General features: G+C 39.4%; 2 protein-coding genes across 2 annotated transcripts in view; both read right to left on the bottom strand.

Moving 5' to 3' along the window:
* Positions 1-23594, bottom strand: part of LOC122327924 (NLR family CARD domain-containing protein 3-like) — a 34539-nt gene extending 10945 nt beyond the window's left edge. Inside the window, exons 1-4 of the mRNA XM_043223610.1 lie at positions 23405-23594; positions 16837-17223; positions 14470-14612; positions 14219-14389 (exon numbers count right to left, since the gene is read on the bottom strand). Of these exons, the coding sequence (XP_043079545.1) occupies positions 14219-14250 (32 nt within the window). The 5' untranslated portion in view covers positions 14251-14389; positions 14470-14612; positions 16837-17223; positions 23405-23594. The remainder of the gene's footprint in view (positions 1-14218; positions 14390-14469; positions 14613-16836; positions 17224-23404) is intronic.
* LOC122327901 overlaps positions 1-27494 on the bottom strand; it is a 359865-nt gene that overhangs the window by 185601 nt on the left and 146770 nt on the right.

Below are 27494 nucleotides of genomic sequence, written 5' to 3'. Positions count from 1 at the left end.
TGGAGGATCCTCACCTTGTCGGCAAACCTTAGAGTCCTGGACTCCACATCGGCCCATTGGCTACCCCTTGGCTCCTAGCTCCCTCCTCTCCGCTGTGGCCCATCAGTCCACCAGCACCGCCAGGCTCTATCGTTCCTCCGGCTCTGCCTTGGTCTGTCGTCGACCATCTGTCGCCTAGGCTTGCTTCCGCTTTGCGACTGTTCGGACGCTCTTGCTTACTGCTCCGCTTTGCTTCTTTTTATCTACTTTTATCTACTTTTTTTCTGATTTTACTAAGTTTTAACTTCAGCATATAGCACAGTGCTCAAACAACACATATGGCAAAAACTTTCGGGACTGCAATAATAGCTACTACGAAGAACTAGATTATCTGCCTCCCACTGCTAGCAGCTTACATTCGGAGACGGAAAACACAGCTTCCTATCTTTAACAAACAAGAAAGAAAATGCCTCTTCTGGAATCTACTTGCTGCACAAACTGCCACAGACTGCTACAAAGGATTGTGGCTCTTGAAACGAAGTTACTTGCTGGACTCCCAAAACAAGCAGATCACACAGCAGATCATCACGGACCCCCTCAGCCCACAGCCGGTGAGTCCTGTGAATCGAATCAATCTCGACAGTATACAAATGTAGCGGATCAAGCTAAAGCTGATCAACACACAAATCAGTGGCAAAGACAGGGAGCGAGACCCAAAGGCACTCGAGACATCAGACTGTCACGAGTATCTCATATTGCCGCTGTGGCATCATCTACCCCAGACATGGCCATGAGAAGGCTTGGAAAAACTGGTATTTTACCACCCCCTGTACAGCTCGAGAACAGATTTGAATCTTTAACAAATTTGGGTGAGGAATCCCCGAAAGTGACTGAGCAGGAGTCATATCAGCCAGTAGCTAACACCGCTACAAACAGGCACTCAAGGTCGAGCAGACAGCGGCGTTCAGATCACAGAGCAGCCGAGCCCAGAACTCTGATAGTCGGAGACTCCATTATCAGAAACGTCAGGAGCAGAACGACAACAACATGCTGCTTTCCTCAAGCGACCGTCTCTGATGTAAACAAGGGACTTCAGAATGTTCTAATGAAGCACAAGACTGCAAAACGAGTCATCATCCATGTGGGGAAGAATGACATTCGTAAGGAGCAATCAGAACTCCTGAAGAGGGACTTCAGTGAACTTATCAAAACACTTGAACACTTGAAGTCCAGTCGTTCATCAGTGGACCACTCCCAGCAAGGGGAACAAACATGTTTTCACGGTTGCTTGGACTGAATACTTGGCTACAAAGAACCTGCAGTCAAAAAGGAGTCAACTTCATCAACAACTTCAATCTGTTCTGGGGACACAGACAACTGTTTAAACTGGATGGCCTTCACCCAAACAAACTTGGTGCGAGAGTGTTAAAGGACAACATCTATTTTTCACTCCGTCATCCATCAGCAGAGCGTGCCAGTCCACTCAACATGAATGGCACACACACACCTGGACAAAGTATGGATGACGACAGGACTTCATATCAGCCTCAGAGTCATCATCTGGTCGACACATCCCACAAGGACACTGAAAACACCACAGAGCCACAACAAGCACTGTTTGTGGACACTATCACGGTTGAGCCCTGCCCGCAGAGCCCATCACAGACACAATGTGACGCACAACAACGGCTCCAGGACTCAGAGCCGAAGGACGACTCTCTGGTAATCAGCCAGGGAAGCCAGGACAGCATAATTCTGCCACCGGAAACACCAATGCTCTGTTTACCAGAGACATTATCCCTCTCTCAAGCATCGCCACTTCTCAGCTTCTCACAAAAAATGGAGGAATTGGTGGCTAAAACCAGACTCTCCCACTCCTTTGCTGCGAGCCCCCAGTTATCAACTACAAAACGGCGGGCACCACCACCTCCAAGGCCGCTGGGCCCAGCTCGCCCTCCTCCAGCGAGAGCTCTTCGGCCGCTGCGACAACGCCAGGCTATCCTTCCTCCATCTGCAGCTGGTAAAGCAAAAACAACTGATAACAGCTCTCAGTGATGTGTTTCGGGTCCCCGCAACTACAGCAAAAACTTTCAGGGATGTTTAGAAAACAAGCGGGAACCCAGTGTTTCTCTCACTATCTCCGTCTTATTACAGGATAGAAAGTCTAAGGCCTTCTCAAGGCGTACAGCTGACAAATCTAATCTGCGGCCCATTAGACAACAAACTCAGACTGCTATAGAAACAAAAAGTACTACCATCAAGCTAGCATTATTAAATGTTCGATCACTAAAAAACAAATCATTTGTGATCAATGATTTAATAATTACAAACAATCTAGATTTTATGTTTCTAAATGAAACATGGCTTGAAGAAAGCTGCAGTGCAACAGTGCTCAATGAAACAGCCCCTCCCAACTTCACTTATATGAATGTTTGCAGAGTTGACAAGAGAGGGGGTGGGTTACTGCTCTCTTTAAAGATGTCTTTCAGTGCAGACAAGTGTCATTTGGTCAGTACTTGTCATTTGAATATCTAGGGATTGTGTTGAAAGGTGCTCCACGCATCCTGTTTATCATTATTTACAGGCCTCCAAAATATTCTCTAGCCTTTGTTGAAGAGTTCACAGAATTGTTATCAATGATTTGTTCAGAATTTGACTGTTTTGTGATTGCAGGGGATTTTAATATCCACATAGAAAATGCAGAAATCAAAACTACAAAAGAATTTGTAACTGTTTTAAACACTTTTGAGCTGATTCAGCATGTGCATGGACCTACACATCACCATGGGCACACGCTAGATTTACTCATCAGTAAGGGTTTACAGCTTTCGTCCATTGTTATCAAGGATGTAGCACTGTCTGATCACTTCTGTATTTTCTTTGATATATTGATCTCTGCTATCTGATGCATTAATGAGAACACAAGTGTGCTATTTATGAAGGCTGTTTCTTCAATGCCAAGCATTTCTGCCGACTCACGCTGATCTTCTCCTAGAGTCCTTTGACTCAAAAGTTAAGAATGTCATGGATGACATTGCACCTGTGAAAGTCAGTAAGAAGACTGGCAGACAAAAGTCATGTTGGAGAAAATCAACAGCAGTGCAGATAATGAAAAGGCAATGCAGAAAGGCTGAGCGGACGTGGCGGAAGACAAAACTTGAAATCCACTATAGCATCTATAAAGACAGCCTGCATGCTTTTAATGTGGAATTAGCCACAGCACGACAGATGTTTTTCTCAAACCTTATAAATAGTAACCTGAACAACACCCGCACTCTTTTTGCTACGGTTGAGAGTGTTGGAAACTTTTTTTAGCTTCTTTTTAAGAAGAGACCAGGAGATTCTTGGTAAAGCAGGAGTTCGTTTTTTATTTCGTTGCTGTAGTCAACTGCAAGAAGTCTTCAAGAAATCTTTAAGAAAATCGTCAAGCAATCTCCAAGAAACAAATCTTCAAGAAATCTCCAAGAAACAAATCTAACTGAAACATGTTAGGTTGAAGTTTATATGTTTCAAAGGGGGAGGAGTACACAGAGGTGGAGACCAGTAAAACAAGAGTATGCAAATGCGATCAGAAACTTAGCCCAGGACAGGAACTTTCCCGATCCTTGATCTATTTAGCATCCAGGTGTCATTCAAATGCATAGGTGAAACAAAAGGCACAGTTGTACCTTAGAATTAGCATTCACACTTGATTTAGGACACCTACCAGATGCTCAAGAACTGAAAGACAAAAGATAACTGTCTCGGGCTTGGGCTTCCTGCTCTTAGAATGTAAATCACAATACACATTCAGCATATACTGTTATATTGGAGTCTGTGTTTAACCTTTTATAAATTTGTAATACAACAATAAAACTGTTGGAAACTTTTTTAGCTTCTTTTTAAGAAGAGACCAGGAGATTCTTGCAAAGCAGGAGTTTGTTTTTATTTCGTTGCTGTAGTCATCTGCAAGAAGTCTTCAAGAAATCTTTAAGAAAATCGTCAAGCAATCTCCAAGAAACAAATCTTCAAGAAATCTCCAAGAAACAAATCTAACTGAAACATGTTAGGTTGAAGTTTATATGTTTCAAAGGGGAGGAGTACACAGAGGTGGAGACCAGTAAAACAAGAGTATGCAAATGCGATCAGAAACTTAGCCCAGGACAGGAACTTTCCTGATCCTTGATCTATTTAGCATCCAGGTGTCATTCAAATGCATAGGTGAAACAAAAGGCACAGTTGTACCTTAGAATTAGCATTCACACTTGATTTAGGACACCTACCAGATGCTCAAGAACTGAAAGACAAAAGATAACTGTCTCGGGGCTTGGGCTTCCTGCTCTTAGAATGTAAATCACAATACACATTCAGCATATACTGTTATATTGGAGTCTGTGTTTAACCTTTTATAAATTTGTAATACAACAATAAAACTGTTGGAAACTTTTTTAGCTTCTTTTAAGAAGAGACCAGAGATTCTTGGTAAAGCAGGAGTTCGTTTTTATTTCGTTGCTGTAGTCATCTGCAAGAAGTCTTCAAGAAATCTTTAAGAAAATCGTCAAGCAATCTCCAAGAAACAAATCTTCAAGAAATCTCCAAGAAACAAATCTAACTGAAACATGTTAGGTTGAAGTTTATATGTTTCAAAGGGGAGGAGTACACAGAGGTGGAGACCAGTAAAACAAGAGTATGCAAATGCGATCAGAAACTTAGCCCAGGACAGGAACTTTCCCGATCCTTGATCTATTTAGCATCCAGGTGTCATTCAAATGCATAGGTGAAACAAAAGGCACAGTTGTACCTTAGAATTAGCATTCACACTTGATTTAGGACACCTACCAGATGCTCAAGAACTGAAAGACAAAAGATAACTGTCTCGGGGCTTGGGCTTCCTGCTCTTAGAATGTAAATCACAATACACATTCAGCATATACTGTTATATTGGAGTCTGTGTTTAACCTTTTATAAATTTGTAATACAACAATCCCCCATTTGAGAGTTTTAATGACTCTCACATAACACAAATTTAATCCTTCTAAAATCCATTCTATAGCTTATGTTTAATAACATAAGCTCCATCTTTCAGTCATGCAACTTGAAAAAGTTACAGGCACATATCTTATTCTGTGTCTTTGCCTAGATTTACTTAGGTTGTAATAGTTCTTTTCAGAACCATAAATCTTGACCAATACGACATGGATGGTAATATGTCGTACAAAACTACATGATGACACAATCATGTAGCATAAGAGTGGAAGTCCTGAAGCCCATGGCGTCTGAATAACTGTGACGTCTGTTTCCTGTAGTCCATTTCCCCTGTAGAATCATTCGGATGACTCTTTGTCCTCATGAAGCTTGTTCATGGATGTCTGAGGTGTAAATCAGGGTGCTGCATATGAGATGACCTTGCATATACATGGACCTGAAACACAAGAAAACAGAGAAACAGCAGACCAGCAGTATTCATGCATAGACATTTTTTAGACTTCTGGTGATTGTATAGTGGTTTAAATTTTGATGATCGTATAGTGGTTTTGTTGACCTAGTCTTAAGTCATTTGACACCTATGGACCAGTGAGGTAAGGATAGACTAGTGGATGGGGAAAGGCCTATGAGGAAAATCTTCACATGCAGGGGTTGGCCCCCGAGGCCTGTTGCGTTCGGTTCTTCCCTGGGCTCCTCACTGGTCTATGTGTCCTAGTCTGTCCCTGTAGGTGATTTGTAAACCATTATTGTAAAAAACATCTGCATCCTCCAATGAAACATCAGTCATGGCAAACATCATAACATAGAGGATAGGTGTAATTTGGAGTGTGCTGTAGCATAACTTTGAAGGCTGTGAGTGTACTTGACTAGCATTCTCTCAATGGAAGGAGACACCTTAAATTAAGTACTCACAGCCCTAACAGCTAACACCTGAGCAAACTGCTCCAACAGTTGGGTAAAGTGGGGGGGTCTGCTTCAGAGTAGCTGGCAGACTGAGTGGGAGCTGGGTAACGCTGTTAATTTCTCCTAAAGTCTTTTTGCGTTTCCTGCACTCTTTTATCCAGTGTCCAGATTTTCCACAGTAATGGCAATTGCCCTCCCTCTTAGGACATTTAAATTTCTGCCTGTTCTCAGTGTTGACCTTAAAGGATGCTTCTGCAATCCTTACTCTGGCTTTAACATTAGAGTCTCTTTCCCATGTAGGTGAGGGTAAGCTCTGGGAGATTCCCTCTATATCTTTAGGTCCAAGCATTTTTGCAATGGTTTGGACCTGAACAACAGAAGAGTTGGGAAGAACACTTTCAACTGCCTTAATTCCCTGAGATCTTCTCCTAGCATCACATACCTTCACTGAATCTACAGACACCTCAGTTTCAAAGAAGGCTTGCAAGTCAGGATATGTGCTATCAGGCTGACTAATTTCCACTTCAGTTTTTTCTGAATCTTTGTTGTGGTTTAAATTTTTTTGTCAAAGCCGATATTCTAGCACATAGCTCTTGGTTCTGTTCCTCTAGTTCTGAGATGCGCTGAGATTGTTGTGTATCTAGTGCTAAGCCAAATTCCCTGTGGCAACAGATAATGCCTTTCAAATTGTTCTTACGTAAACATGCTTCTAAAACCTTTTTACACTCCTCTACAGACCAAGTCTTGTCTGGATGGATCTTGTATTTCTGAGTTAGCTTTTGTCTAACTTTCTCAGTAATTATAAGGTTCATTTGCATGCCTAAAAGTGATTTGAATTCACTATCTGACCACAAAGGAGTTGCAAGACCACCTTTCTCAGTTGTGGAAGTCAGTCTAGCATTCTTTTTGAACATTGTAGATTTTGTTTTTGTTACTTGCACAAAGAAAACACTTAACGTCTCTCAACAGAGGGTACACTTGTTAACACAGATCAACTATGGTTAACCTTCTCTAACAAAGTAGAGGATAAAACAAACAATTAGCAAGTAATGCCAATCTTCCCTGCCTAAAACAGAGGATAAAGTCTTCCCTGCCTAAAACAGAGGATACACAAATATTAGCAAGTAATGCCAATCTTCCCTGCCTAAAACAGAGGATAAAGTCTTCCCTGCCTAAAACAGAGGATAAAGTCTTCCCTGCCTAAAAACAGAGGATACACAAATATTAGCAAGTAATGCCAATCTTCCCTGCCTAAAACAGAGGATAACAGAAACAATTAGCAAGTAATGCTAACCTTCCCTGTCTGAAACAGAGGATAACACAAATATTAGCACGTAATGCCAACCTTCCCTGTCTGAAACAGAGGATAACCAATTCTTCCCTAAAATGAATTTTTAGAGGATAACCTAGTTAACCAAACCCTACAGCTGTCTGTTAACTCTTCTCTGACGGCGCAGAGGTTTACATGTACTGGTCTGTAATGGTTCTTTGGATAGAGTTACACTCACCAACCCTTGGTTGTACTGAAAGATTCAGTCTGGATCGAAGTCAGATCTTTGTTGAACTTGAAGTTTCAGTCTGGATTCAGATGAGCAGCTCTATCCGGGTCACGGCACCAAAACTGTTGGAAACTTTTTTTAGCTTCTTTTAAGAAGAGACCAGGAGATTCTTGGTAAAGCAGGAGTTCGTTTTTTATTTCGTTGCTGTAGTCATCTGCAAGAAGTCTTCAAGAAATCTTTAAGAAAATCGTCAAGCAATCTCCAAGAAACAAATCTTCAAGAAATCTCCAAGAAACAAATCTAACTGAAACATGTTAGGTTGAAGTTTATATGTTTCAAAGGGGGAGGAGTACACAGAGGTGGAGACCAGTAAAACAAGAGTATGCAAATGCGATCAGAAACTTAGCCCAGGACAGGAACTTTCCCGATCCTTGATCTATTTAGCATCCAGGTGTCATTCAAATGCATAGGTGAAACAAAAGGCACAGTTGTACCTTAGAATTAGCATTCACACTTGATTTAGGACACCTACCAGATGCTCAAGAACTGAAAGACAAAAGATAACTGTCTCGGGGCTTGGGCTTCCTGCTCTTAGAATGTAAATCACAATACACATTCAGCATATACTGTTATATTGGAGTCTGTGTTTAACCTTTTATAAATTTGTAATACAACAAGAGACTGACCCACCCCCCCAGATTCCCAGTGAAATGCTTTCTGACAGCAAATGCAATGAGTTTGCCTCATTCTTTTCTGAGAAGATCGAAAATATCAGAAAGGCGATTAAAACATCAGATGATGTAGAGATATGTCAGATTCAACCACAATCTCAAAAAGGAGTCACTATGTGTGTTTTTGAAGCAATTGATAGCAAAACTTTGGAGGAAGTAGTACAGCACCTAAAATCCTCAACCTGCTGTCTTGACACACTTCCCACATCCTTTCTCAAAAGCGTGTTTGACTGTTTAAAAGCTGACATCTTAGAAGTGGTGAACACATCACTTCTTTCTGGGACTTTTCCAAACGCCCTGAAAACCGCGGTTGTTAAGCCCCTCCTGAAAAAGAGAAATCTTGATAACAGTATATTGAGTAACTATAGACCGATATCAAATCTTCCGGTCATAGGCAAGATCATTGAAAAGGTAGTTCTGAATCAGCTGAACAGCTACTTGAACTCAAATGGTTATCTGGATAATTTTCAATCTGGTTTCAGACCGCACCACAGCACAGAGACAGCGTTGGTTAAGATGATAAATGATATTCACCTAAACTCTGATTCTGGTAAAATATCAGTGCTGGTACTACTAGATCTTAGTGCTGCGTTTGACACTGTCGATTATAACATTCTTCTAGACAGACTGGAAAACTGGGTCGGGCTTTCTGGAATGGCTCTAAACTGGTTCAGGTCATATTTAGAGGGGAGGGGTTATTATGTGAGTATAGGAGAGCATAAGTCTAAGTGGACGTCCATGACATGCAGAGTCCCACAAGGCTCAATTCTTGCGCCGCTCTTGTTTAGCCTGTATATGCTCCCACTAAGTCAAATAATGAGAAAGAATCAAATTGCCTATCACAGCTATGCTGACGACACGCAGATTTACCTAGCTTTATCACCAAATGACTACAGCCCCATTGACTCACTCTGCCAATGCATTGATGAAATCAACAGTTGGATGTGCCAAAATTTTCTTCAGTTAAACAAGGAGAAAACTGAGGTCATTGCGTTTGGAAATAAAGATGAAGTTCACAAGGTGAATGCATACCTTGACTCAAGGGGTCAAACAACCAAAAGGCAAGTCAAGAATCTTGGTGTGATTCTAGAGACCGAACTTAGTTTCGGCTGTCATGTCAAAGCAGTGACTAAATCAGCGTACTACCACCTAAAAAATATTGCAAGAATCAGATGCTTTGTGCCCAGGCAAGACCTGGAGAAACTAGTCCATGCCTTCATCACCAGCAGGGTGGACTATTGTAATGGTCTCCTCACTGGCCTTCCCAAAAAGACCATCAGACAGTTGCAGCTCATCCAGAACGCTGCTGCCAGGATCCTGACTCGAACCAGAAAATCAGAGCACATCACACCAGTCCTCAGGTCCTTACACTGGCTTCCAGTGACATTTAGAATTGATTTTAAAGCACTTTTACTCGTTTATAAATCACTCAATGGACTAGGACCTAAATACATTGCAGATATGATCACTATTTATACACCTAACAGACCACTCAGATCACTAGGATCAAGTCAGTTAGAAATACCAAAGGTTCACACCAAACAAGGAGAATCTGCTTTTAGTTATTATGCTGCTTGCATCTGGAACCAGCTTCCTGAAGAGATCAGATGTGCAGAAACATTAGTCACTTTTAAATCCAGACTCAAAACTCATCTGTTTAGATGTGCATTTACAGAATGAGCACTGTGCTGCGTCCGAACTGTGCTACTTTGCTTCTTTTATTTTAAACTGTTTTAAATCAATCTCTTTTTGCTTTAAATTCAATTTATCTTAAATCAGTGTTTTTATTTTATTTTAATTTCTTTTATTGTTATTTAAATCTTGTAATTATTTTATTTCCTCTTTTGTAAAGCACTTTGAATTACCATTGTGTATGAAATGTGCTATATAAATAAACTTGCCTTGCCTTGCCTTGCCTTAGGCTCTCCAGCTCCTCTGTGTCACCCTGGCTCTTCGGCTCTGCTGCAGTAGGTTGGCCCCCTATGTTTCGACGATCATACATCCTCCATGGTTCCTCTCTCAGCTCCACATTGGATCTTCTGGGCTGCGCTCTGGATCTCATGGATCTCCTTCTGCTCCGGACTCCTCCTGTTTCTTCCCTGGCTCCTCCCTCTGTCGGTTCCTCCCTAGACTCCATTTGCCAACCCTCTCCTGGGGGCCTGTCCTCCACCAGAACCCTCGTCCCAAGTTCTGTTATCCCTGTTCTAAATTTTATTTTTTTCTTTTGATGTTACTTTAGGTGCAAGTGCGCTTTTGTTCTCTTTCCTGCTTTGTGTTAAACATCTTATCAACTTTTTATTTAATTCTAACACAAACCCTTTGAGATAAAGCCCACGCCTCATGCGCTCCGTACAGTTTTTTTTTTTTGTTTGTTTAGTGCCAGGAGCGCTCCTAGGAGGGGGGCTATGTCACCAAGCCAGCAGAGAGATCCCTTACCTCTGGATGATCTGTGATCACTCCCTCTGCTGCTACTTCCTGTTTAAGACTATAAAATCTGAAGCAGGCCCCTCACCTGCAGGTTGCATTGATTGTTTGTTTGTTCCTAGTTAGCCTAGCCTTGCATTTCCCTTCTTATAGACTCTTTGGTTTTGACCCTGCCTGTTTTTGATTCTTTGATTGTTTGCTGCCTGCCCCGACCTCTGCCTGTTTTTTGGATTCTGTTGTTGGCTTGCCTCTTATACTCCTGTTTGCTGTGTTTTGATGTCTGCCTGCTTTGACTATGCCTTCAGCCAATAAAAGTCTGCGAATGGATCCATACGCCTCAGACACCTCATTCATTACAAACTGCTGTAGAGTATAATGATACTAACTGTAGTTTCTTCAGCTTGAATTGTGTGTTCATCAGTAGATCACTGAGGTCTTTCACTCCAGCATCTCTGAGTTTATTCACGCTCAGGTCCAGTTCTCTCAGGTGTGATGGGTTTGATTTCAGAGCTGAAGTCACAACAGAACAACCTTTTCTGTCAAACCACAGCTGCTGTTTCTCAATTTTAATTTACCTAAACACATTTTAAAAGTACTTTGTGCAATAAACATCTTTTTCCATTTATTGTACAATATGTTTGATTGAATGTGAGAAAAAAAAATTATGGCAGCATTTAATTTGGTCCATAAAGAATTAATTATATTGCTGTGGTTTATTATTCCTGTGATTGACTGATTTTTCTGTTCCATTACCAGAGGAGAGAAGAGATTATGTTGTAAGGGAGAAGGAAAGTTATTTAGATGAAAAATCAGGAGAACACATTGATTAAAAACGCATTATGTGCATGGAGAGATAATTTCAGAACTGCAATATTCAATTAATCAATCAATCAATCATTTTAATTTATATAGCGCTTTTAACAACACAGGTTGCATCAAAGCACTGTACAGTATAATGACAGGGATGTATAATGACAGGGATGTATAATGACGAGAGTGACCAATTTCTTATTAAATGCAGAGATGGTCTCTGTAGTCAATTCAACGATAATCACTAGAAGTTAAGTGTCCCCAACCAAGCAAGCCAGAGGCGACAGCGGCAAGGGAAACAAAACCCCATGCATACAGAATGGAGAAAAAAAAACCTTGGGAGAAACCAGACTCAGTTGGGGTCAATTCTCCTCTGACTGGACGCCCAGCACTTAACTTCCAGTTCAATTTTAAACGCAGCTGTGTCAGGTAGTGTAAATGACTTAGTGTGTGCGTGTGCGTGTGTGTGTGCATCAGGATCTGGTGATCGGTCCACTGGCGCATCTAGGTGTTCTGGTCTCTGATGAACATAATCTCTGGGTGCTGATCGACCATCTAGTCTGGATACAAACTGTGAAAACAGATTGTGAAAGAGACAGGACTAATATTAGCGTAGATGCCATTCTTTTTACGATGTCACAAGTACATCGTATTGTAGTGTTCCCGGTTCCAGCAAATCTAAGTAATGCAGCCTAAAAATCCTTTAACGGATTTGAATAATAAAAGGTGTGTTGGTGTGTTATGTGTAGGCTAAGTTAAAAAGATGTGTCTTTAATCTAGATTTAAACTGGCAGAGTGTGTCTGCTTCCCGAACAGAGTTAGGGAGATTGTTCCAGAGTTTAGGTGCTAGATAGGAAAATGATCTGCCGCCCGCAGTTGATTTTGATATTCTAGGTATTATCAAATGGTCAGAGTTTTGAGAACGCAGCGGACGTGCAGGACTATAATGTGATAAGAGCTCGCTCAAGTATTGAGGAGCTAAACCATTCAGGGCTTTATAGGTAATTAATAAGATTTTAAAATCTATTCAATGTTTGATAGGGAGCCAGTGCAGTGTTGACAGAACCGGGCTAATATGATCATACTTCCTAGTTCTAGTAAGGACTCTGGCTGCTGCGTTTTGGACTAGCTGAAGTTTGTTTATTAAGCGTGCAGAACAACCACCCAATAAAGCATTACAATAATCTAACCTCGAGGTCATAAACGCATGAATTAATATTTCTGCATTAGAGGTTGAAAGCATAGGTCGTAATTTAGATATATTTTTAAGATGGAAAAACACAGTTTTACAGATGCTAGAAACATGATTTTCGAAGGAAAGATTGCGGTCAAACAGCACATGATGATGAAGAATTAACAGAGCAGCCATCAAGTGATAGGCTGTGTTCTAGATTATTATATGTGGGGGTTTTTAGGTCCAATTATTAGCACCTCTGTTTTTTCAGAATTTAACATTAAGAAGTTACTCATCATCCAGCTTTTTATATCGACTATGCATTCTGTTAGATTCTCAATTTGGTGTGTATGACCAGGCTGAGCTGAAATATAGAGCTGAGTATCATCCCCATAGCAGTGAAAGCTAACACCATGACTCCTGATAATATCTCCCAGAGGTAACATGTACAGGTTGAAAATGTAACGGTCCTAGCACTGAGCCTTGAGGAACTCCATATTTCACTTGTGATTGATATGATACCTCCTCATTTCATGCCACAAACTGATAGCGGTCAGATAGGTATGATTTAAACCATGCTAAGGCGCTTCCTCTAATGCCAACATAGTTTTCTAGTCTATCCAAGAGAATGTTGTGATGGATAGTATTGAATGCTGCGCTAAGATCTAATAGCACTAATAATGAGATAAAACCACGATCAGATGATAAAAGCAGGTCATTAGTAACTCTAATGAAAGCAGTCTCAGTACTATGGTACGGTCTAAAACCTGATTGGCAATCCTCACAGACACCATTTTTTTCTAAAAAGGAATACAGTTGTGAGGATACTACCTTTTCTAGTATCTTTGACAGAAAAGGGAGATTAGAGATTGGTCTGTAATTTACTAAGTCTTTGGGATCAAGATGTGGTTTCTTAATGAGAGGTTTAACTACAGCCAGTTTGAAGGTTTTGGGAACATATCCTAATGACAATGATTAATTAATAATGTTCAAAGTAGGATCTATTACTTCTGGAAGCAGATCTTTTAATAGTTTAGATGGAACAGGGTCTAACATACATGTTGCTGGTTTAGATGATTTAACAAGTTTGTACAAGTCTTCTTCTCCTATAATAGAGAAAGAGTGTAATTTTTCCTCAGGAGATCTAAAGCTCACTATCTGATGTGAAACTGTAGTTGACGGCTGCATAGTTACAATTTTATCTCTGATGGTATCAATCTTAGAAGTAAAGAAATTCATGAACTCATTGCAGCTATACTCTTGGGGAAAATTAGCACCTGTTGATGCTTTATTTTTTGTTAATTTAGTTACTGTACTGAATAAATACCGGGGGTTGTGTTTGTTTTCTTCTAAAAGGGATGAAAAATAATCAGATCTTGCAATTTTTAATGCTTTTCTGTATGACAGCATACTCTCCCGCCAGGCAATACGAAATACTTCTAATTTGGTTTTTCTCCACCTGCGCTCCATTTTCCGGGCTGCTCTCTTTAGGGTGCGTGTGTTGTCATTATACCATGGAGTCAGATTGTTTTCTTTTATCTTTTTTAAGTGCAAAGGAGCAACTGTATCTAAAGTGCTAGAAAAAAGAGAGTGCATAGTTTCTGTTATATCATCAAGTTTTTGCGTCAATATTCCATAAAAATAACTCAGCTTCTATTTCATGGGGATTTTAATCAAAGTAAACAATAATCATTAGTCATACAGTAACTGCTATAAAGTACAGTGATACTAACTTTAGTTTCTCCAGCTTGAATTGTGTGTTCATCAGTAGATCACTGAGATGTTTTACTTCAGAGTCTCTGAGTTCATTTCCGCTCAGGTTCAGTTATCTCAGGTGTAATGAGTTTGATTTCAGACCTGTCACAGCAGAAAAACCTTCATCTGTCAAACCACTGCTGCTTAACCTACATTGAGAGAAAGAGAGAAATCACACTTCATTCTTTTTAATTAAAAGACTTAATTCTTGTGTGTGAAAGTCACTGACCTCAATCTCTCAAGTTTACAGTGTGAATCCTTCAGTACGTCACATAAGTGATTCACTCCTGAGTTTTCTATTTGGTTCTCATTCAGGTTGAGTTCTCTCAGGTGTGATGGGTTCATTCATCTGTCATTTCACAGCCTCTTAACCTACATTGAGAAAAAGAGAAGTCACACTTCACTCAGTTTCATTTGAATCAAATGTGTAAATGAATACATGGCATAAAGTTATTTAATTTTACTAAAGAAAACTTTTTCAATATTGCATTTGGTTTAAAAGTTAATTACGTATTAGGGTCAACACAAATTAGCTTGGTTACACTACATTAATTTACAGTAGTTTGGATTTCATCAAATATTTGTCAAACTAAATCGTATGTGATTAAGTGATTATTTACTGAGATCTTAATTAAATTATTATTATTATTATTATTATTATTATTAAACAAGCAGTTATGGTCATAATTTTTGAATATCTATTACTCATTAAGTGTCATGGTCACTTAATTTAAAAACATTGCCTTTACAGAAAAACACATAAAATAACACATTCATCCTTAAATTTACAATCATTCAGTTCCTTTTAAATAATGCTGGGATCTACAAATCTACTACTCAATTAAAGCAACAACTAATATTAATGTAGTTTCAACACAAATAAATCAAATAAATTTCAGTTTTTAATACATTAGGTAAACACAAATAAATTGTTACAGAATTACAGAATTTAACTTATTATAATTCAAATGAAAAGAAAAAAAAATAAAATATTGTTTTTTCAGTGTACAGTCACAAATACACATAAAACAGTGAAATTTAATGACTGTAACTGCTGTGGAGTATAATGATACAATGATGATTTAATGAGTTTCTCCAGCTTGAATTGTGTGTTCATCAGTAGATTTTATTTCAGAGTCTCTTAACCTACATTGAGAGAAATTATATATATATATATATATATATATATATATATATATATATATATATATATATATATATATATATATATATATACTATCTCTAAATATATATAAACTATCTCTAAAATATAGACCTTTGGATACTTTTTCACAATTTAGTCTTCAAAAAAGGAAGCAACTCATTTAATCATTTATATAATGAATGTCTTATGTTTTTTGCACGTCTGTGGTTTATGTGCATTTCTCTGCTCTGTTCAGTATCTTGATCAGCTTTACTACACAGATTCAACTTTGCAGATCTAAATAAAACCTTTTTCAGTGGATGTAGATGTGAAGTACAGTAATATTTCTCTGAAACAGGTGGAGTGTGTTTGTTTTTGCTTCATAAGAGTTCAGCACAAAACATGATTCTATAACTAGTGTTGGAAACTTTTTTTTAGCTTCTTTTTAAAAAGGGACCAGGAGATTCTTGGTAAAACAGGAGTTCGTTTTGTATTTCGTTGTAGTCATCTGCAAGAAGTCTTCAAGAAATCTTTAAGAAAATCGTCAAGCAATCTCCAAGAAAAAAATTTAACTAAAGTTTATATGTTTCAAGGAGGAGGAGTACATTGAGGTGGAGACCAGTAAAACAAAAATATGCAAATGCAGAACAGGAACTTAGCTCAGAACAGGAACTTTCCCGATCCTTGACCTATTTAGCATCTATTCTATTTAGCATATTTAGCTGACCAGACTCTGACCAGATAAAATTTGAATTTGAATTTGATTTGAGACTCGGGATGTGAATTGGGGACCGTGATCAGACACAATGTCACCCGGCAAACCGTAGAACCTGAAGATGTTCTCCATTAATAACTCAGCAGTTTCGAAGGCTGATGGGAGCTTTGAGAGGGGTATGAGACGACAGGCTTTGGAAAAGCAATCGATGACTGTGAGTACTGTTGTGTGGTTTGTTGAACGGGGTAGATCTGTGACAAAGTCTATAGCAATGTGGGACCAGGGGCGTTGTGGAATGGGAAGAGGCTGGAGGAGGCCGGCTGGGCATTGATGCGAGGATTTGGTTGCATTGCAGGATTGTGTCCTTCGATAACGTGGGCCACCAGAATCGTTTGTACAACTGTTGCGTTGCAGTAATGCCCAGATGGCCAGAGCTGAGGGATTCATGCACCATCTTTATGACCTTCTCACGGAGCGTGTCTGGTACATAGGTTTGGTCTGGCGGGCAGTTTGGGAGAGAGAGCGTGGTAAACGGCTTGAACAGATGAGATTATACAGACGAATAGAGACCTCAATCAGGGGATTCAATGATCCTCCCTCATCCCGACATGCCAGTTCCGATTAAAGTTCATGCGAAAGACCCTTGCGGTAGAAAAGATTAAGGGATTCCTCTCCCCAGCCGGTTTGAGCTGCGAGCGTGTGAAAGCTGAGAACAAAGTCAGCAGCGGATCTTTTACCTTGCCGGAGGGCGAGAAGTTGTTCACCTGCCTCCTTCCCGTCAGCAGCTGCATATGAGATGACATGTATATACACGGACCTGAAACACAAGAAAACAAAGAAACAGCAGACCAGCAGTATTCATGCATAGATATTTTTAGACTGGTGATCGTATAGTGGGTTATATCTTGGTGATCATATAGTGGTTTAAATTTTGGTGATCGTATAGTGGTTTTGTTGACCTAGTATTAAGTCATTTGACACCTATGGACCAGTAAGGTAAGGATGGACTAGTGGATGGTGAAAAACCTATAAGGAAAATCTTCACCGTAGGGGTTGGCCCCCGAGGCCTGTTGGGTTCGGTTCTTCCTTGGGCTCCTCACTGGTCTATGTGTCCAAGTCTGTCCCTGTAAGTGTGATTTGTAAACCTTTATTGTAAAAACATGTTCATCCTCCAATGAAACATCAGTCACAGCAAACATCATAATCATAGAGGAACGCGTGTAATTTGGAGTGTGCTGTAGCATAACTTTGAAGGCTGTGAGTGTACTTAACTAGCATTCTCTCAATGGAAGTACTCACAGCCTTAACAGCTAACACCTGAGCAAACTGCTCCAACAGTTGGGTAAAGTGGGGAGGAACTGCTTCAGAGTAGCTAGCAGACTGAGTAAGTGCTGGGTAAATCTGTTAATTTCTCCTAATGTCTTTTTGCTTTTCCTGCACTCTTTTATCCAGTGTCCAGATTTCCCACAGTAATGGCAATTGCCCTCCCTCTTAGGACATTTACCTTTCTGCCTGTTCTCTGTGTTAACCTTAAAGGATGCTGCTGCAATCCTTACTCTGGCTAACATTAGAGTTTATTTCCAATGTAGCTAGTGTGTTTAGGTTAGTTCTGAGAGTTTTGTTAGACCAAATTAGACCTAGAAAAGGCAAGGCTTTTCTGTCCTCTGATAAAAAGCCATCAACCCAAGTGCAAACGATGATTCAATACCTTCTCTGGAGTGTCAGCTATTCCACTATCTGCTGCAGCTGATTGACAAAACCTTTCAGTGTACTCACTTACAGTTTCATCTTTCTTCTGCATACAACTAGTGACCTTTGACCAATCCATTTTTGGTCCAATGATGTAAAACCTTCTCTCAGTTCATCTTTACTGGCATGTTGTAGCTCAGACGTAACTCAAAACTATTGAATTCAGATTAAGTTAGAATTTGTGACATAAGCTTTGTGACTTCTGCTAAAGACATGTTGTAGAGATGCATTTTGCTAATTAAGGCTCTAAATTCAGGAAAATTTGTGCGGGCTGCATTTTTGCAATTGTTTAGACTTGGACAACAGAAGAGTTGGGAGGAACACTTTCAATTCCCTCAATTCCTGAGAGATCTTCTCCTAGCACCACATTGCTTTACTGAATCTACAGACACCTCGGTTACTATGGCTACCTCAGTTTCAAGGAAAGCTTGCGAATCAGGACAAATGCTATCAGGCTGACTAACTTCCACCTCAGTTTTTTTCGGAAGCTTTGTTGCGGTTTATTTTCTTTGTCAATGCCGATATTCTAGCACATAGCTCTTTGTTCTGTTCCTGTAGCTCTGAGATGCGCTAAGATTGTTGTGTAGCTAGTGCTAAACCAAATTCTCAATGGCAACAGATAATGCCTTTCAAATTGTTCTTACATAAACATGCTCCTAAAACCTTTTTACACTCCTCTACAGACCAAGTCTTGTCTGGATGGATCTTATATTTCTGAGTTAGCTCTTGTCTAACTTTCTCAGTAATTATAAGGTCCATTTGTTTGCCTAAAAGTGATTTGAATTTGCTATCTGACAACAAAGGTGTTACGAGACAACCTTTTTTACATATGGGAATCAGTCTAGCATTCTTTTTGAACATTTTGTAAGATTTTTTTTGTTACTTACACAAGTAAGTCTCTGATCAAATGGTACACTTGTTAACACAGATCAACTATGGTTAACCTTCTCTAACAAAGTAGAGGATAACAAAAACAATTAGCAATTAGCAAGTAATGCCAATCTTCCCTGCCTAAAACAGAGGATAACACAAACTATTAGCAAGTAATGCTAATCATCCCTGCCTAAAACAGAGGATAACAAACATTAGGGTGAAATACGCTAGCTACTGTACTGGAGCATGACTACCTCCCGAATACAGTAATACAGTAGATCAGCAGTAGGCAGCTTTATCATACTATTCTTAACTATGACTTTGCTTCTGATTTACTATATACGATTTCTATAACCATCTATAACCATACCATATTTAATCTCTGATGTCTAAATATTTAATTTCAATTTGATTATTTCTATTTATTAGGTGATTCATTTTTCCTTGTTTTATGTCACTTTGTGTTCTATAAAAATGCTGTCTTTATATGTGTCGCCATATTTTTTTCCAATTGATCATACAAGCTTGTATAATCATTGACTATCCATCATCTATGCTTGTTAAACCCAATGCAAGTAAGGAAAAATACATACATGCGCACACACACACACACACACACACACACACACACACACACACACACATATATATATATATATATATATATATATATATATATATATATATATATATATATATATATATATATATATATCAATCACTGTTTAAAAAAAGACACAAATGTATCAGATAAAACACATTGTCAATGCGCAGAAAGTGTTTGTGGATGTGCTTCTCCAGTTTTCTTCTCCATTCCTACCCAAGTTGGTGCTATTACTGGTTGCAAAACCAAAATAGGGAAGTGCAAACCCTGCATTTGGTTACTAAGTTTGGTGTAAGCAATTTGAGTTTGTTCAAGGATAAATGGGAAAAGCCACAATGTACTCATCAACTTTGAGATGCTACTGATAGGATAAAGACTCATTTTTTTAGCAACTGCTATGTTAAAATCTAACTTGTGAATATCCCAGTAACATTGTTTAAATGGGTTAAATCTTTAAATGATCTTAAATGATGCTATACGTAGTGACTTATATAATCATGTTTGTGCATGTTTGGATATGTTATTAAGCATCTGAGAAAATGCTGAAAATTAGCAAATGAAGATTGAATTGTAGCAGAAAAAAATTCAATAAATTGCTTCAGTGATGATGAATCTCATGCTTTGAGATAATCCAATGCACCTTCCAACGATTATTGAAGCTTTTTTTCAAGTTGAGGCAAACATTGAGACTACAAATCCCAAGTAACTTGATAATGATTAAAGTGATTGTTACGTTAATATATTTAATTTCAATCCATGTAAAACTGAAAAGACCTGCCTGTATTACTGAGGAAATGTTATTTGATCACTCATGTATTTATACAGTGCCCTACACTAATATTAGCATCCAATGGCAGCTGTGAAAATAAACCTGCATTATTTATTATTTTGATCTTTCATTCAAAATGTTCATGAAATTCTAAACATTCATTAAAGTAAAACAACTCAATCTTTCATTAACAAATTAAAAAGGAGAGATCTAGCTGGATCTAGTTACTTTTCCTTTTTTGATTAATTAAAAAAAAAATCACATTTGCAAAACTGATAGTAAAAATGTAAGAAATTATCCACAATAGCAAAAACCTTTTATATTTTGAAATCTAAAATCTAATATTTGCACTTCTATAGGGAAAAAAAATCTGGAAAACAAACTTCTTAAAATTGTTAATCAAACATCAAGTAAAAGGCACACAATTTCTAAACACTGAAGCGGTCAGTTCAGCACAAACTCACTGTGTGTGAAAACTCCTGTTTTAATCAATTCATCTCAAAACTATACAATCCTTTCAATTACATTGGGTTTTGTTTGTTGTAAAGATTGTGATAAAAAACAGACACAAAGCTAACTTAATATACATTTAAATACAATAACGATATGTATAAAATGTAAGAGAGATCGGGTAAATGTTTTAAGTAACATTAATTTCACACATTTTAATTTGCTTTATATATTTTGATAAATTAAAGTGCTGTGCACACTTAACATGATGGGTTAAACTAAAGAAACAGACATACTCATCTCAAATGTTAAATTAAAACAACATGATCATTAGGTTGAATATTAAATCAATATTAATGATTCAATATCATGTTTCTAACACACATGCTGCATTATTTGATTGTAAAGTCTGAGTCTCTTCACCTGTATGAATCATATTTAAACATTTATCACACATTTATTTCTCCTCATAGACACAGTAGTGTGTCACATCTCTGGACTTTTGTTATTGTTTTTTTGTCTCGAGCCACGTGCTATCTGTGCCCTGCCTTCCCTTTGTTTAATTGTGTAATTGTCTTCTTGTTAATTTAGTTTAATTTCCTCGTGTATTTAGTCCTGTGTGTTTTGAGTTCACGTTGTCCGATCGTTAAAGTCCCTGCAGTCCGTAAAGTCCCTAAAGTCTTTGAAGTCCCTGAGGTCTGTGAAGTCCCTATGTGTGGTTTTTGTTCTGTTCTGCCTACCGTTGTTTATTTTGCAAGTTAAAAAAGAATTTAATCTGTTTAAGTTTATTTTCGAGCGCTCCTTCTCCCGAGAAAACCACGGAAAACATCACAGAACGATCGCACCCTAAAAGTAATAGCGGCGTATTTTCCCCTTTTTGTTTATTGTTTTTTTTTCATTCCCCCTACAACGACCCCAATTTCCTCATCCTCCTGCTGGAGAAGGAGGATCGCTATCTCGAGGGCTATACTAAGGACTTCCTCGCCCTCGCGAACTACTCGCGCTTCCCGGGCGGCTTTTTGTGCTCGATCCACTTCCGAGGACTGAACACCACCACACGAGCGAAGCTGTCCAGGAACGGCCCTCGAGAGAGCGTCGCCGCTTACATCGAGTGGGTGCCCCACTCCAGATCCAGAACCCAGCCCATCATCTCCCCGCGTCGCGGAGTTCAAGTCAGTGCCCACCGATGACGCAGTCACAGAGCCGGGGACGACCACGGAACCATCGCTGAGGAGAGCGACAGAGCCGTGGAGCGCCACCGGACCCGAGCTGACTGCGACAGACCAGGTGCGTGAGCCGGCAACAGAGCTCGCTGCGTGGAAGACGGCAGAGAGCGCGGAGTGAAGCTGATAATCCACCTGGGGCTGCTGGATCTACAAGAGGAACTGGATGATGTGGACTCGGACTTGGACTTAGACTGGGCACCTCCTGTGTATCCTGAGTTGCTGGTCCCGCCCAGCCGTCCTGTTAGCCCGCTGGTCCCGCCCAGCTGTCCTGTCAGCCCGCTGGTCCCGCCCAGCCGTCCTGTTAGCCCGCTGGTCCCGCCCAGCTGTCCTGTTAGCCTGCTGGTCCCGCCCAGCCGTCCTGTTAGCCATTCTCAAAAACGCACCCTGAGACTGTTCCCTGTGCGCTCCCCCGAATCCCAGCGCCCGTGCCCCGAGCGCTCCCCCGAGTCCCAGTGCCCGCGCCTCGTGCGCTTCCAGTTTTCCCACCCTCCCACCCTGGTCATACATCGACGATGGATCCCAGCAGCCCCTGCGCTTATCCTCAGCTCTCCATCAGGAGCTCGCCACGGGTCTGCCGGTCCCCATCGCTGTCGAGGGTGGACGATCCCTTGCCTCACCGCCCCGCCTCCGAGTCCCGGACTCCTCCTCGGCTTGTAGACCCGTCGGCTCCCCCTGGGCTCCTAGCTCCCTCCTCTCCACCGTGGTCCGTCAGTCCACCAGCTCCACAAGGCTCCATCGTCCCTCCGGCTCCGCCTTGGTCTGTCGTCGACCATCTGTGGCCTCGGGATTCCTCTCCTCCGGCTTCGCCTTGGCCCTCCATCCCACCGGCTCAGTCAGGCTCCTCTTTCCCTCCGGCTTCACCTCAGTCGCTCTGGCTCCGCAGCGTCCTTCTCATCCCCCATCTCCACATTGGTCGCCGAAGCCGGCAGCGTCGCCTAGGACCTCCAGCGCCTCGACGTCATCTTGGCTCTTCGGCTCTCTGCCTCCGCTTCGGTCTCCTCTGCCGCCGTCGGTCGGACCCATGGAGTCGATGGACGCTCCTCCTCCATGGCTCCTCCCTCCGTCGGCGCCACCATGGACCATCATGGCTGGGCTCTGGATCTCCTCCTACTCCGGACTCCTCCTGTGTCCTCCCTGGCTCCTCCCTTCTGTGCCCCCCTGGACTCCTGTCTGCTTACCCCCTCCTGGGGGCCGTCCTCCACCAGAACCTCCTCCCAAGATCTGGTATCCCCAATTCCGAGTTGTGTTTTTTTTAGTTACTTTAGGTGCGAGGACGCACCTTCCGGGAGGAGGGCATTATGTCACATCTCTGGACTTTTGTTATTGTTTTTTTGTCTTGAGCCACGTGCTATCTGTGCCCTGCCTTCCCTTTGTTTAATTGTGTAATTGTCTTCAGCCGTGTCTTGTTTAATTTCCTAGTGTATTTAGTCCTGTGTGCTTTGAGTTCATGTTTTCCGATCGTTAAAGTCCCTGAAGTCCGTAAAGTCCCTGAAGTCCGTGAAGTCCCGGCAGTCCGTAAAGTCCCTAAAGTCTTTGAAGTCCCTGAGGTCCGTGAAGTCCCTATGTGTGGTTTTTGTTCTGTTCTGCCTGTCGTTGTTTATTTTGCAAGTTAAAAAAGATTTAAATCTGTTTACGTTTATTTTCGAGTCTCGAGCGCTCTTTCTCCCGAGAAAACCACGGAAAACGTGACATAGTGAAGCTCTTCTGTGGATCTTCATCTGATGTTTACTGCTCCTCTCAAGATGATCTCAAACTATAATATACAGCATTTATTATTTTTTCAGTGACTGAACTCCTTCAGGTAATTCTTGTGATGCATCTCAATCTATACTGTAAGGTGGGATAGAAAAGAAAATCGGAGTTTAGTGGAATTTTATTTATTTTTTTAAATACTTTTTAACCTATTTTAACAGTTTGTATTTACAATTATGTAGTATGTATGTAATAGGCTGCTACTGTTACACATTTCTAACAGGCCGAGTCTGTTACACAGCTACTTGTGTAACCAAAAGATTGTCACATATGTGTTGTAGACTTTATACAACGTCATTATAAATTAAAGTACACAGACATGAGCAACTTAATATAAAGTTGATCAAGATTATACTTAAGTGTACTTCATGTGTATCTATACTGAACACTTAATCTAGCGGCACCTTTTTGATTGAACCCACAGCTTAAACACATGTCATACATTTCTAAATGTACAGTTACTGGAGTTTGAATATGTTTTTATAAAACTGTATTTATGGTTTAAATGTAACTCATATAGAACATGAATTCCTGTTTTTTTCAGCAGGGAAGCTACTGTTCACATCAAAACATTCTGTTTCTGTCTCTATCGAGTGAATATAAAGAGAAACACAAACTAAACTTCCAGGTTCACAGGCATTTTTAGGAACTGTTTTTTTTTTTGGCAGAAGCTTTGTGTTTAAAGAGATAAAAATATACTTCAGCTCAAAGTAATTATTTGTGTCTAATTATTCTCTTATGTGTCAAGAAAGAGCATAATAAGTGTGATTATCACAGAATAAGTCTCTTCAGGAGATATTAGTCCTGATCACCCTGTCAGGTTTATTCTGTGATAAGTGTCTGGATGAACATTATCTCTTACATGAAGTAAGTGTAAAGTAAAGTGAGGTGTTGCTTGTCAAAGTAAAAACACACAAGAGACAGAGACATTGATCATGTGATGCTGGACAACTGTGAGCCGAAGCTGAATCTGCTCTGATTTTACCTGCTTTTCCTACAATCTGATCAAATCTATTTCAAACTGTAATGATTCACTATTACTGATATCATTAATAAAGCAGCTGCTGCTGTATAAAGTGTGACAGTGTGCTTCTGTTCTCTTTCCTCCTTTGTGTTAAACATCTCATCAACTTTTTATTTCATTCTGACACAAACCCTTTGAGATAAAGCTTCATGATACTTTGATAAACTCTTCTCACAGATATTTGAAAGTGTGTATTTGTTCATGTATCAGAGTTAAATGAATCTCTTTAATATCTCAAAGTGAAGTTTACTCACCTCAGTTTACAGTTTGAGTCTCGTAGCACATCAATGAGCTGCTGCTTTGAGTCTCTGATCTCATTAAAACTCAGATCAAGCTCTTTTAGAAACTGCAGTGTTTCTGTTTTTGTCAAACACTGAGTTAAAGAAGAAACATCTGTAATGCCACAGTCATAAAGACTAGAAAGAGACAAAAAGAGAAAGAGAGATCATCTCAAACAAAATCATAAAGAAGAATATTTCACAAAAATAATGAGCTCAGACTCATCACAAGATTTTGAGTATAAAGAGAGGAAGTAATCGTGAATTTAAAGATTTAAAATAATTGACTGTATATTTCACATATATTTAGAAGTAAAATCATTTTTCTGTATCCATTAGGGTAAATTATTTTTTGGCAAATTTTCTGAAACTTCACACACAATCAGATGCTTTTCACTATTTGAGAAGAAGTGAAAAAGTCTTACTGTTTCAAAAAACATAAAAAATCTTTATGAACATTCAGTTTTTTTCTTGAGCTGCTATATTTGATTTATATTTGATCTAAAACTTGATAGAAATTCAGATGTAATGTCACTTCCTGAAAACCATGTTTTAGTTTTGAAGCATTAAAACAACTTCAATATTGTGTTTTCTCTTGGAATTTCAAATCTTGAAAGTGAGTCCCTAGTGAGTCAGTAGATGTGGACAGTCATGATTGGATCAGTCTAGTAATGCTAACAGACACTGGCATCTTTCCTGACCTCTGGTTGTTGTATGGATCACATCTTTCAAACTGACATACAATCTGGACAGAAATGTCTGACTTCCTCATGAACCTATTCTTCATCACTGCCCTCACACTCCTTCCTTCTGTCCTCTTTGGTCCTCACCCTATTTGATTTATTATTACAACCTGATTTTATGATGCATCATATCACTATTATTTATCAATCATTTCTGAATTAAGTACAGATTTGTCTCTCCGTCTTATAAAAATGAACCTAAAGCACATAAAAGCTCTTCTACTTCCTGCCAATGCTGGTCAATAGTGCCAGCTACATTAAAAATACATCTTTGTCAGATTTATATCAGTTCTTTGTCAGTTCTGCATGAAGCTCAGATTCAGTTGTTGTTTTTATAAAAGTGCAGTAAAAATGTAAAAATATGTGACTTAAATGAATCACGAGTAAAGACCATCCAGTGCAATAAATAAAATATTGTTAAAACCTGAAAACAATATTTGTAAATAAATAATAATACATTTATAATATAAAACTAAACTATGAATTGAGGATAATAGTTATATTTCATATCTGGAGAATATTTAGAGCAAAAACAAACAAAGTAATTACGATCAACTATAGATCCTCTTTAAAATAATATTAAAAACGAGAAATGGAGTTTAAAAATAATTTAAGACAAGTATATTAATAAATCAATTTACTTCAAGAGATTTTAAGATTATACTTTACAGTCAACAAATACAACATTGTGATTTATTAATGTGATGCATAAAATCACTGGCTATAAAATTTTGTTGATAAAGCTGGATAATTGTTGTTTGTTATTGCTGTGATCATGTGACTGACAGGTTTCCCGCCTTCACATCATCAGACGAGAGAAGAGATGTTTTCTTGAGGGACAGTTATTTTCATTAAACATCACAAGGGTCCATTTATTTTTGGAAATAAAATATGTGCCAAAATAAATCAATCATAATAAGCACTAAAATATTTCTGATATTGATTTCCTTAATAAACTATTAATGATACTAACTGTAGTTTCTCCAGCTTGAATTGTGTGTTCATCAGTAGATCACTGAGGTGTTTCACTCCAGAGTCTCTGAGTTCATTCAAGCTCAGGTTCAGTTCTCTCAGGTGTGATGGGTTTGATTTCAGAGCTGAAGTCAGGATGAGACTCTGTTTCTCTGTAATACTGCATCCAGACAGACTGAAGACAGAAAGAGAAAAGACAATGAATCAGACACGTTATGTTCATGTGTGACTTAAATTAATCACGAGAAAACATTATACAGTTCATTCAGTTTTTAAAACAATGTTGAGAAATTATTAAGAGGAAACTTGATTTTCTAAAAAAAAAAAAAAATCATATTATATGTAGGGACCCCAAGAAATATATCCTGTGTTTAATACTATGTCAGAAATAATACCAAGTATTATAATAAATAACCAAAATGTTTGTGTTCAGGTTGTGTCCACTAGAAAAGTGTGTTCAATGTAGGTATGATCTTAATGTTACGTCGTGGTGTGAGTCACGTAAAGAGGAAAAAAGGTCTCACACATGATGAGAGTGAGGGATTCCTTCAAGATCTGTCTTCAGGGAAAAGTTCTTCATTCGTTTGGAGACTGTTATATTTACCGAAATATAAGGCCCAAAGCGTTTCGTGACGATTCTTGTTTTGTTTTGTTATTATTTAAAGTGCATCTCATTTTATTTGAGGTTCTTTTGATCCCGAGAGTCATCACTTAAACATGCCGTGTGTGAAGCTGACCTAGCGGCCATAGAGACAGTTAAACTCAGGAACTCTTTGTGAAGTAACCAAACTTCTTGGTGCGTGAGGGACTGAGGAGAGTCGTGTGCTTCGTCGCTGGAAGTGGATCGGTTGAGTTCATCTCGTGTTCCTGACGGATCGTGACAGGACGTGGAGTGTGTGAGGAACAGAAGATTGTTTCACTGAACTTTCATCAGAAGAACGTAAGTGCCTTGTTT

This window comes from Puntigrus tetrazona, chromosome 22 (genome assembly GCF_018831695.1).
Source record: "Puntigrus tetrazona isolate hp1 chromosome 22, ASM1883169v1, whole genome shotgun sequence".
NCBI lineage: Eukaryota > Metazoa > Chordata > Actinopteri > Cypriniformes > Cyprinidae > Puntigrus > Puntigrus tetrazona.
Note: the sequence above shows the minus strand (reverse complement) of the source record. Positions and strands in the feature narration are given on the sequence as shown.